Source organism: Contarinia nasturtii, unplaced genomic scaffold (genome assembly GCF_009176525.2).
Source record: "Contarinia nasturtii isolate CC-2019 unplaced genomic scaffold, AAFC_CNas_1.1 Cnas_scaffold_285, whole genome shotgun sequence".
NCBI lineage: Eukaryota > Metazoa > Arthropoda > Insecta > Diptera > Cecidomyiidae > Contarinia > Contarinia nasturtii.
In genome coordinates this window covers 5,206,592-5,218,375 of record NW_022197640.1, presented here as the reverse complement: position 1 = coordinate 5,218,375, position 11,784 = coordinate 5,206,592, and the positions used below count along the sequence as shown (strand labels likewise).

The 11,784-nt window shown below is 32.4% G+C and overlaps 4 protein-coding genes across 5 annotated transcripts in view; 1 reads left to right on the top strand and 3 right to left on the bottom strand.

Moving 5' to 3' along the window:
- LOC116337819 (calcium uniporter protein, mitochondrial) overlaps nt 1-4,244 on the bottom strand; it is a 32,554-nt gene extending 28,310 nt beyond the window's left edge. The window contains exons 1-2 of one of the 2 annotated variants that reach the window (XM_031762732.1): nt 4,060-4,244; nt 8-152 (exon numbers count right to left, since the gene is read on the bottom strand). In XM_031762732.1, the coding sequence (XP_031618592.1) occupies nt 8-152; nt 4,060-4,164 (250 nt within the window). In that variant the 5' untranslated portion in view covers nt 4,165-4,244. The remainder of the gene's footprint in view (nt 1-7; nt 153-4,059) is intronic. The other variant, XM_031762731.1, reaches the window with a different exon arrangement.
- A 708-nt stretch (nt 4,245-4,952) lies between these two features.
- Nucleotides 4,953-6,636, top strand: LOC116337581 (protein Tube). The gene is made up of 2 exons (XM_031762261.1): nt 4,953-5,313; nt 5,406-6,636. The coding sequence occupies exons 1-2, from the start codon at nt 5,114-5,116 to the stop codon at nt 6,301-6,303; spliced, it is 1,098 nt and encodes a 365-aa protein (XP_031618121.1). The 5' UTR covers nt 4,953-5,113; the 3' UTR covers nt 6,304-6,636.
- A 1,771-nt stretch (nt 6,637-8,407) lies between these two features.
- On the bottom strand, nt 8,408-9,192 carry LOC116337479 (putative lipoyltransferase 2, mitochondrial). Its single transcript, XM_031762081.1, has one exon. It carries the CDS (start codon nt 9,157-9,159, stop codon nt 8,461-8,463), a length of 699 nt encoding a protein of 232 aa, XP_031617941.1. The 5' UTR covers nt 9,160-9,192; the 3' UTR covers nt 8,408-8,460.
- On the bottom strand, nt 9,159-10,868 carry LOC116337478 (Werner Syndrome-like exonuclease). The gene is made up of 7 exons (XM_031762080.1): nt 10,725-10,868; nt 10,330-10,646; nt 10,171-10,249; nt 9,946-10,094; nt 9,671-9,812; nt 9,486-9,587; nt 9,159-9,306 (listed from the first exon to the last, which is right to left on the bottom strand). The coding sequence occupies exons 1-7, from the start codon at nt 10,776-10,778 to the stop codon at nt 9,187-9,189; spliced, it is 963 nt and encodes a 320-aa protein (XP_031617940.1). The 5' UTR covers nt 10,779-10,868; the 3' UTR covers nt 9,159-9,186.
- Between the last annotated feature and the right edge of the window lie 916 nt (nt 10,869-11,784).

Here is an 11,784-nt window from a genome sequence, read left to right as displayed (position 1 = left end):
GACTTGCCTTTGTTTTCTTTTGTCTTTTCGTCACTGCTGTGAGAATCACTGGTGCTTGAGCGCTTATCATCTCCTTCGTCATCGCTTGAGGTGCTCTCAATTCGTTTCGATGAACTAAAGCTTCTACCATTATGTTGTCGATTTAATGATGTCTTGAAAGTTATAAAGAGAGGAAGAGATAGAGAGAGAGAGAAATGTTATAGTTATAAATTTTCGATGAAAACAAAAGTCATTTATTTTTATGTTAGCATTTTCAAAGAGAGCATATTTTTTGAATCGTAAATTGAATGATTCGATGAATAGTTGAAAAAGAGCAACAGCAAGATTCGTACGTAGAAGGGTTGGTTATATTATATTATTTTAAAGCACGTTTGATTGGTTTTCAATTGGAAAAATGAAGAGCTTGCATTCAAACATTAAAATCCAGATGGCAATTGTCAACGGCAATGTTTTAGTGGTTTCTGGTGATTGTTTTTATTGGTATGTGTGTGTGTGTGCTCGCGAACACAAAAATAAATTAGTTTGATTCTGATTGTGTCACGTTATTACCATATTTTGTGTGTGCATGTAAAGTCAAATTCACCAATTGCAATCCGCATCATTGCGCGCCATATATCTTTTCATTTTTTTTCATTTACATTTCAGTTTTATTGTAAAACCATAAATTTTCATATGAATTGTCGATTCGATGGCCATACAATATTCACTGCTATTTTAATGCTTTATATCGTTCCAATTTAAATTTAAACTCATGTTATAAATGTTGAAAATCTGTGTCTCGCTTTGGCGAAAGCTGTCAGAACACATTGCGGCATCTGATACACTGTTTAAACGGAAAATATATGTTTTGTGGTGGTAATTCATTAGTTCAATGATTGTGTGTGTATCGCCAATACGCACACATGACGGACGTTATGCCGCTGTGCAGCTCTGTGACCAAACAGGAAGGTTCATAAAATGACGGTGCCAGGAGATTGGTGTCAGTCTGTGATTAGTGTAATAAGTGTATTCTACCATGAATCGTATATAAGTCCCAAAGTGCGCCTTTTCAAGCAATTTCGAAACAATTCAAGCTGAGAAATCCAAAAAGGATATGTTATTTCGACATTAAATATTTAAGATCTGTCTGATGAATTGCAGTGCGTTGTTTCGTTTTTTTTTTTCTTCGTCTGTTGTTTGTCAAACATTTTGTGTCTTTGGTGCACTGCAACGAACACAAATCTTGTAGTTTCACATACTTTCTGTGTGTTACAATGTTTTTCTCATGAGAACCATTGTTGCTGCTATTGACACTGGCGATTCCTTGATTGCAGTAAAGAACATTGCGCACAGTGCGAGACAACACCAACTAGTTTTCTGTGAACAACATTGAACGCATCGAGAAAATCACAATTGGAATTTTGCCAAACGCTGTTTGAATTTTTCTGCTTCTGTTTGACATTGTCCCATTGCTAGTATTCTACCGCCTAGATGGCATGTTCTTTTACATTATTTTTCAAAAGCATAGTAGCAGTTAGTGTTTAACGAAAAAATTGAATTGAAAACGAACAAAAACGATATTTATTCTCATGATGTTATGGAGTAACAAACCCATAATATATTAACTTGTGTTAAAACCCCTTTTTTTGTGTCCAACAACATTGTGATCTAAATTGAATAGCGGTTGAAATAGGATAATAGAAAAGAATTGTTCGCCAGTGTATTTCTAATGAGCGAACATTCTCTTTTATGTGCTAACGCAACGGTTGATCAATGTTTCATGTTTAATGAGGCTGAACATTTTCGTTTGCATTCGCAAAATTTTTCAACACAATTTTATGTGTAAAACACTTTCATTCATGGAACGTGTGAAATGCTTCGCCCGCATTTTTTCCCATTTGCAGATAAAGTGTTTGCATTGAAACACCAATTCGATACCGATTGGTATTATTTACATTTTTTTATGATGACGAAAAAATTCCAAATATACTCTGAATGTGTCCAGTGCCCATACACACATTGTTCGAATTCTGAATTAACTTTTTTTTTGCAAAATGTCTCTTTTTCATAATTTTTATTATCTCTCAATGCTATGTGACACGGAAGGAAATAGCGTGAAAAGAAGCTATAGGTAAATATACAAAATGTGTTGGTTTCGTTTGTACGGATGGTGCTTTTATTTCACTAGGCGAGGTAAATTGGAAATTGGAGTTCACAGCAGCGAACAATGTCAACAGAATTAAGTCAAATTTATGTAGGCCAATTGTATTTGAAGAATTACTCCAAAAAATGCATTTTACTTGATAAATTCACTGAGAGAATTAATACATTATTTGGTTGATCTCTTGTTGAACAATACGAAAATTTTATGTGAGTAATTTTCAGGCAGGATGGAGTTTGTATCGATTTACAAAATAGTTTGAGTGCATTTAAGGTAAGTGCATCTATCTTTAAGAGGAAAACAAATTCGTTCACATATAAAGGATCGATCTCTTGAAATAAACATCATTCGATTTTGTTTATTTAAATATGCTGATTGATCTTGTCAACAATTTAGCGCGTTAACTTGACTGAGAGCTAACGGTGACAGAGAGAACGAAAATGACGAAAGCGCTTCACCGAATTGCTATTATGCACAACGAAATCGGTTCTTCTATTTTGTTCTCTCTTTGCATTGGGTCTTTATTTTCTTCTTCTCTTGCCTATGCCCAACTCGACAAACAACATTACATTTGGATGCAAGTCATAAACTTCCCCTATGCGCCAACACTTTGTACTTGAAAATAAAATTTACCCTCGTTTTTTTTGCTCTCTTTCTCTTTGTGTCGCAGAGATGCACCTGCCTCGCGCGATACACAATTTTGCACAATAAATGGCAAATAAAAGCAGGAAACTAGAGACAATATACAAAATGTCATGAATAGAAAATGGCAATAAAAAAATATTGAAAAAGCTTATTCGTCAAACGACTCGGCCAATTCGTTATGCGGTCACATATCTATAAATATACATCATAAATAAAATACAACCACAAAAAGTAGCGAAAAAGATGGAAAGCCGAAATATTCGTTCGACCCGATGTAAAATTGCGAAAAAAAAATTAATCGCACCAAAGAACCGATTTTCATCATTTATTCTGATGCAGGCATTCTTGACGATTTTCTTATAAATATTTTCTATTCGTCTTTGTTCTTTTTTCTTTGCTCCATCGTTGGGTGTTAAAAATTTTATTTTTAGAGAAACCAGTAAGAATAAACTTGAAAAGTTCGGTTGAATTTTAATAACTGAAAATCCTTCTTTTATATAAAATTTTTATATTATAAATGCTGCCTTTCGATGCTAAAAGTAGCTGAATGTGATTTGAAACAACTTGTCATTCAAGCATTGTTGACTCATATTATAAAACGCAGGTTGTTTGAGGGATGAGTAATTGAGAGAATTGCCGCTACTAACAATTTTTCCCATTAATTCAAAATTCCGAAATGAATCAGCCAGACAACACACAATCACGGCACACATGGAATTCTCTCTTCGAACAATATTTAACTTTCAAATATATTCAAAACAATGATACTGATTCGATTTGTGGTCATTTTATACAACATTGAACAGCTTGAAGAAGAGCGGATTTAAAATCCTTCAACAAAGCTTTCATCATGCACACTCAACGAAAGACGAAAAAAATAACAGATGATTCAAATCACATATATATTTTGATTGTATAAGGGAAATTGCAAGAATTTTCACATAAAATTTCTGCTTTTAAAATGAATTTGAAACCACTAAAGCATGCTTTCATTCCTTCAATGTTTCCATTCATAATTTCCCCGAAGATTTTTCGTGTCACAAAAAAAAACTCTGTCCTCTCATATGGCAATGAAAAAAAAACATTCAAACGATATGACTTGCATAGAGGTAATTGATTCGCGCTAAACCTTTGTATGTTCGTTCAAAAAAAAAACCATTTACAAACACATGCACTGCGTATAATTTATAACCAACAAGAAAAATCTTTGATTGGCATGCGATGGTCCGTGGTGTTAAGTTTTTCTTATTTAAATATTTATCCAATAAACTAACCAAAAATAATTGACCACTATTTAATTTTGTTAGTCCACAAGATCGTGCATTTGTATTTATTTTAAATAATATTTGACATCTTGAAACACACACACTTATCGCCATGTTTAAGGTCTATATACTACTGACTGCTTCGGCAACCAGATTTTTTGAATACACTTGTCAACTTTGGCTACTCGCTACAATATAGCCGAAATGAAGAAAAAAAAAATATTGTTATAAAATCCATACATGTGATAGAATGCGTGTGTTAAGAGCTAAGCAAGCGTAATATCAATGTGTATACATAGTACGGTGTCCTGGTGTGTGCGGTGTGGCTCCATCTCTTGCCACTAAATTCACTGTGTGATAAATGTCAGGTGGACACCGTACTTAAATAAATGTCAAGTGCGTTGTGATAACAAACCAAATGTTCATTTATTGATTTTCAAATAGATAAAATCGGTTTGCTTTTTTAGTTATTTATACGTTTCCTTTTGACTTTTGTATGTTTCAAAATTATTATGTTGTGTATAATTTTTTAAAAAGAACTTTGAACGGACTGTTTTTATATTTATATAAAAATCAACAAAACTTCTTTTTTTTATTAAATAAACACGTTTTTATACACATAATATGAGTTTTGGTTATCATCGTCGTAAAGAATATACATTTTGAAAAGAATGCTTGCTATCGACATTTGTTGAAATTTACTCTCTTTTTTTTGAAAAAAAAAAAGAACGAAAAAGGGAGAAAAGACAAAAACTTAAATGGTCAGGCATGAACAGCTATATCAAATCCATGTTTGAATCGTTGGTACTTAAATAAACTTGAGTATTTGCTCAATCGACTTAAACAATGAAAAAATGTGACATATGATTCGTTGTGAATGCTATTTATAAATAATAATATAGATGTTTTGTTGTTAGTGTGATTACGACCTGTTGCTAAATAGAAGCGCTACAAAGAACAGTGTAAAAAAAGGGCAGCAAAGTGTGTAAAATACAAAGAAAAAATCGAAAGATTTGTTTGTGATAAGAAATCCTTAATAAATAGAGAGTAATTTATTGGAAATATGTCAGTATCAGCAAATGAGCTAGCGAACATGGAGTTGAGACATTTAACAATTTCACAAACATCGCAATTATCGCAAATATTGGATCGAAATGATTCATGGAAATCGTTGATGGAGAAAATTCCACGGAATTTAAATGAAATTGATGTTCAATCGGATTTGGAGAAAATCTCACGTAAATACAGTGCTGAAAATATCCAGTAAGTTTAAGTGATAAAAATGCAGTGATGATGTGCACTTTAGAAGTATTTTAAATGTATTTGTGTTTTTATTCTGTTTTTTTGCATTGTAGACTAGTAGATGAAACAAGTAAACAATTACATCGATCACCGACACTTATACTATTAGATGAATGGGGTACGTCGGGTAAAAAGCGGGCAACAGTTGGTGATTTATTGAATTTATTGGTAAAAGTGCAATTATATCGTGCTGCCGATTTTGTTGCAATGGACATTTTAAAGGGGCCACCGCCCAAGCGACCAGACACCGGACCAGTGGCTCGAATCGACATTAATTTGCCACCCGAAGAATTTGACATAGAAGCCATGGAAGAATATTTAAAAAATGCAGCCTATCCAAATACAACACGCCTATTTCAGAATCATGAATCGGAAATAAATAATATGAATCGAGATTATAGTAACAGTGTCAGCGTTGATCATGTTAAACAAATTCGTGAATTTTTTGCAAGCAGCTCAGATGCATACACCGATCAATCGGAGTCCGATTCACATTCCGATCTTATTGAATTTTCCGCCACAGTCAATGGTGGTTCATCCGTTAAAAATCATCAACAACAATCAAGTCAATTATCGACACCAGTATTTCCGCCAATGCAACCATCATCAATCGATACATCGGAATTTCATAGTAATAATAATGATGATGACGACGACGATGATGAAAATGAATCATCGGTGACGGAAAGCGAATGGAATGCCAATAATAGTATACCCAATCTGCCAAATATAAGTGCAATACAATCAATCTCATCACATCTGTATAGCAATAATTCCATTAGCAGCCAAGTGAACAATTCAATCATTCCGGACATTGACAAACTACAATTACGTGATGAATTAAATAGTGCTTCCGTATCAAATGTATCGAAAAATGAAGAAACCGTCTCAACTGAACTTTCCACCGAATCATACATTCCAAAGCTATCACTATTACATGGAAATAGTTGAATTTGCTTTCGGTTTTGTACTTAACATTTAGTATTCAATATAAATATCAACGGCACCATCTCAAATATCATTAAACAAACGAACAAACTTAAGAATGTCGACAATGTAAACAACAGCTAAATTCATTTATTTTCATTTTGTGTTATTTATATATATATCTTTTTTTACTGCAATATGAGCGCTATATTTTTATTTTCTTTTTAACTGAAATTACTCATTCGGATTTAAAATTGACTCATTCATATTTAGAATTCCCAACACAAACAAGGTTACAAACGAACAACAAATGTGCTTTATTCATTCCGAAATCTCTCTTGTTTCTTTTCAAAATTTAAGAAACAAGAATATGTAACAACAATAAAATGCATTCGTGTATTTATATTAAATAAATTCTAACAAATAAATATTATAAATGTAATTGAAATGTCAATGTTATCCCTGAAAATGGGATGTTTTTTATTTGCTTATTTGGTAAATATTTGCAGGCGTCAATCTTACAATCTCAATTCAAAAGGGGAATGTATCACTCCAGTTATCAACAGAGTTTGCGTGTGTTCTATTTTTTGCAAATGGAAATCTATCAGCGAGTCATGCGGTGACCGTCATATATATGCGTCAAATTAATCAAACTTTAAACTCAAAATACTACACGCGAATGAAATTATCAAAAAATTACATCCCGTCTGTAAATTGAAATGAAAAAAAAAACTGCTCTCGATTAATATTAATCAAAGAGAAACAAAACAAAGTGTATTTTACAATGTATATTTCATTCTATAAATATAAAATCGATTTCATCATTTTTATAGTATAGATGATGTTATGGAATCAAACAAATTGAACGGTTTTTTTTGCAGGTACAATGGTTTTTTTTCTGAACTAGACGCCACACAGACGCTTCGATTGTATGTTTTAAAATTTACTATAATTTTGTTAATGAAACGTAGATAATCTTTTTAAAACATGAAAAAGCAATCCTTGAAAATGATTAAAGTAGATATTGTCGATTGATGTAAGTTTGATGTTACTGATGTTCGATGGCTGGGATGATTTTTTTTGCTTCATATTCTAGTTTTTATGGATTCTTGTAAAATCTCCTTATCTACTGAAATAGTTACTTAAATAGGTTAATGAAACCCCTCATGAGGTAACTACTACTCTCGACACGGCACATAGCGGTCCATGTCTCATATGAAAAAAATATCCACGTGGTTACACGTTTATTTTTTTTGCCTTTCCATTATTCTTTACATTTATCTGAAACATTTCAAATAAATTAAATAAGGATCTTTTACACATAAATTTTTTTGGAAAAAATTTCAATTGCGTCACAGCAATAAAATCGAAGGAAATCAGTTCATTTTGTGATTTCATCTCTCAAATATATTTTTCAAAGTTGATCAAAATGTTATATTTTCAAAAAAAAAAAATTGGCTATCGCAATTGTCCTTTTGGCCATTTCAGCTATGTAACTGTTGAAGTAAAAAATATAATTTGATCATTTCAAAAAGAAATTTTACATTTGTTTTACAGACTGGCAAATGCATCTGAAAATAATGAATAGTTTATACAAATACAAATATTTCATAAAAAATAAATAACTAAATTCAATGTTTCAGTACAAGTACCTCCGGATCTAGTTCATATACACAAGAAGTTGACGAATTATCGGTGTAAATGGGCCGATTGTAAGTTGATACAAATACATCATAAATATTTCCGAAAATTATTTTAGTTTTCGGATTTTTTCAGAAATCGTGTCGAACGGTAACTATTTTGATCCGTGCGAAAGATTTTCAAATTTGAAAGAATTTTTTTGTACTTATGGTTAACAGTCAACAGAGAGCAGATGCAAGGACGTAAGATTTGTATTTATTATTTAAATGTTTGAACGATACTTTATTCATGGTCATCTGAGACTGTAGACGCGAGATGCAGCCTTAGCTAAATATTATAAGTCAAAGGGAAGAGAGCGGCAGCCAAATGAAATAAATACAGATTCTTACATACACAAAATGATTCCTCTCGCCGAAAAAAAATTGAGAATAAAAAAAAACATTTCTCTCGTTTATATTGTAAAATGATTTAAAATTTATTTCAGTCAGAAAAGTTGAAAAATGGCATTGAATTAAAATATAACTACAATAAAATTAAGATTCAAACTAAATGATCTATGTAAAATTTGGTCTCATTATTAGACAATTCAACAAGTTTACAATTAAATGTGTGTTTAAAGCTATCTAAAAATAACGGCATAACATCGTCAATTGATACATTTTTATCTAATTCTTTGGTCAACGATGTAACACTTTTATCAGTCAAACCGCACGGTACAATATGATCGAACCATTTTAAATCAATGTCACAGTTCAATGCCAATCCATGCGATGTTATATAACGTTTGCCATGCACTCCCATTGCGCATATTTTGCGATCGTCAATCCAGACACCCGTGTCTGGTGTTGTTTTTGCATTTAAATTGAATTGTTTGCACACATCGATAATTGTTTTCTCCAAATGGCACACATACCATCGGATGCTTGGTTCAAACTCTTTCAAATTAAGTATTGGATAGGCGACCAATTGGCCAGGACCATGAAAAGTAATCAAACCGCCGCGATTTGTTTTATAAAATTCAGCGCCTAAGCTTTGTAGATACGCTTCGTCATCGATGGTATAGTCTTTGGTGCGAATGCCGATTGTGTATACCGGTCGATGTTCCGTTAAAATTAAAATATTTTTAAATTTGCAATCGTTTTGTTCATTAAACGTAGATGTGATAAATTTTTGTAGACGCAATCCTTGCCCGTACTTAATTAAACCCGTTCGTAAAATATGTACTAGTGGCAAAGACATTGTTGAACACCTTGAATAGAATTGCGATTAGAGTAGTTTTTGTCGTTCGATGTAGGCTTGTTCGCCGTATTCTTCAATAAATTTTCGAGTCTCTTCTTCTTGTTCCACTTCTTTTGCTTTTAATTTGTAGAACATCACTTGTGATATCTGTACAGTGGATAAATGAAAAATACAAATTTTTCGTTAATTTTAAATTAATTTTGCTTTTACTGCGGCTGCGGCTGCTGTGCGAATAAATATTCAAAACAATACGTAACCTCAACGATTTGACATTTGTCACAACACACACAAATACATATGTTATCACAAATATGTTCAACACTTACATATACATCGATAGCAGCGTAGATTTGTTGTTCAGTCGACAATGGCATTATGTGCCATTTACTATTTCGCACTTTTTTGTCCTTGTTTATTTTCAGGCGACACTGAAATTCGTGATAACAAATGCCAATTGAAGAATATAGAAATTGGCGAATTTAAAAGTAACAAATACTTTAATCATACATACAAGATACCAAACAAGTCGTTCCATACTCCATCTGCCACCAGTGTTCATGATTTTATTGCAATATACGCCCAGATCGATGCATTGATCAATCATCTTTTGTGAGTTTATTTCAGGAAAGTCTCGCTCCAATTTTCGGCAATCACTGAAAAACAAAGCATACTACGTCACAAAAATAACATAAAAACGTTGTCATTAGGTCAACAAAACATATACGTCTCATCTGATTATTATAGCCCGAATATATTTTGTTTGTTCTATCATCAGAAAATACTCACTTCTTAATGTTGACTCCATGCAGCAATACTTTGTCATGCATCAATAATTGCACAAGAGCCGCTGGCAATTTTTTCAAATCGGCAATGTGAAGAACGTAGCATAAATCAACATTTGCACAGAGTTGAACGACGGCTGTTTTACCTGGCCCCTGAAAAATCGAAACCGAACTGCATCAATTAAGTTTCATTTACAAATATTGGTGTTCAGTGTAACAATCGTATTACCGTTTGAAATGTAAATGGCCATTCCATATCGAATGCAACCGGTATCATTTCATTTGTTTGTTGACCATTCACCCATGTCCTGCAGCACAATAATTTATTCAATATCGCATTTGACAAATAAAAATGAAAAGTAAACATTTTCAAACTCATTTCACTTACAGTAGCGTATCCGCTGCGAATGCAATATCAATAAAATCGGTATAGTATTCAACTTTGCCTTTGTAGTCGATGAATGCTGGCTTTGGCCTTGGTGCGGTCGCTGACCGTTCTTTTCTTTGTACTTGTGTATTATTTTGAAGAGTTTCAGCATTAGACACGCTCGATCGTGTTCGATACCGTTTAATTGGCACATCATTCGATTGGCTTTTCGTTTCATCAGTCACATTTAATATGTTTGAATTTTCTTTTTCGTCAGTTGCAACATTTGGTTCAACTATCATATCCATACCCAGTCTTTCAATTTGAACGGTACATTGCTGAGCATATGAATTTATTAGAACGAACATTTTAATAAATATTGAATTAAAAACCAAACCTCATACAATCATTCTCACCATCGATTTCATCCAGTCGGGTAAATTTCGTTTCTTTTTATTACACACTTCCATTTTTGTTATGCTTTATTTTGGTATTTTCACTATATCGTGTAAAAAAAGTCGGTTGAGTCAAAGCAAGCTTATTGGTTGTGACAGAAACGGTTTCGCGCCAAATATACTAACAACTATAACAATACTTTCCGTGCATCTTGTAACACTATAAGTGTTATCGGGTAAGCTACCATTTGGCGCGACATTCGAAAGTTTTTCTTTTTCCAGCATCAAGTTTTCACAAATTAAAAGATTCAAAGAGAGAAATTGAACATCTTTATTTACAGACACATTTTAATGAAAAATTAATAATAACTAATTGGCCAAATATGCGATTTTTCTTTTCTTTTTGGCTTTGAATATGAATGTTGACCACTATTCTATTGAGTAACATCCATCGCGAATATTGGCTAGTAATCTGGTTTCGATATGAAAAGGTTAGTTATCATTTAAGGTAAGTCGCTGAAATTCGGAAAATATCTGAAATAAATGAAACCACGTCTCGATTCATTCGTGAAATTTTAAAATTATTTTTCATCGCATTGTCACCTTTCGATCCGATTGAAACCAAAACAAAATGTAAATTTCACACCGATTGTATTTAACATTTTTCTACTTTATTATCGTCTTAACAAATATCCCGATGGAAATGCGTAATTTAAACACTTGTGTGCCATTGCAAAGGCATTTGCTGAAAATGTATAATGTGCATTTGGAGAGAGTTCAGTAAAGAAAACACTTGAAATTTCATGCAATCCATTTATTTCCAATGTTTTTATTTTATTCGCTTAAAAGACTAATTTGGATGTTTTGCATGGATGTGACTGTACAATTCCACACAATTGATTACGTGTTGTATTTGTTTATTTGCTATTTTTTTTTTGTTTTGAATTTCTATTTCTCTTTTTCAAATGACAATTGTTTCTTTTTTATTTCGTCGACGAAAAACGAAAAAAATAAAATGTCATGTGAATGGAATTAATTACCACGTATTTCGATTAAATGGATCATCACACGAAATTTGTTA

What these genes read in the sequence shown, in the direction of transcription:
- LOC116337479 (XM_031762081.1), bottom strand. Translation starts at nt 9,159, where the DNA reads ATGTCTTTGCCACTAGTACATATTTTACGAACGGGTTTAATTAAGTAC.
- LOC116337581 (XM_031762261.1), top strand. Translation starts at nt 5,114, where the DNA reads ATGTCAGTATCAGCAAATGAGCTAGCGAACATGGAGTTGAGACATTTA. An exon ending in TACAGTGCTGAAAATATCCA is followed by an intron (nt 5,314 to 5,405) that starts GTAAGTTTAAGT and finishes TTTGCATTGTAG; the next exon opens with ACTAGTAGATGAAACAAGTA.
- LOC116337478 (XM_031762080.1), bottom strand. Translation starts at nt 10,778, where the DNA reads ATGGAAGTGTGTAATAAAAAGAAACGAAATTTACCCGACTGGATGAAA. An exon ending in AACGACTTGTTTGGTATCTT is followed by an intron (nt 9,588 to 9,670) that starts GTATGTATGATT and finishes CACGAATTTCAG; the next exon opens with TGTCGCCTGAAAATAAACAA. An exon ending in ACGCTGCTATCGATGTATAT is followed by an intron (nt 9,307 to 9,485) that starts GTAAGTGTTGAA and finishes TCCACTGTACAG; the next exon opens with ATATCACAAGTGATGTTCTA.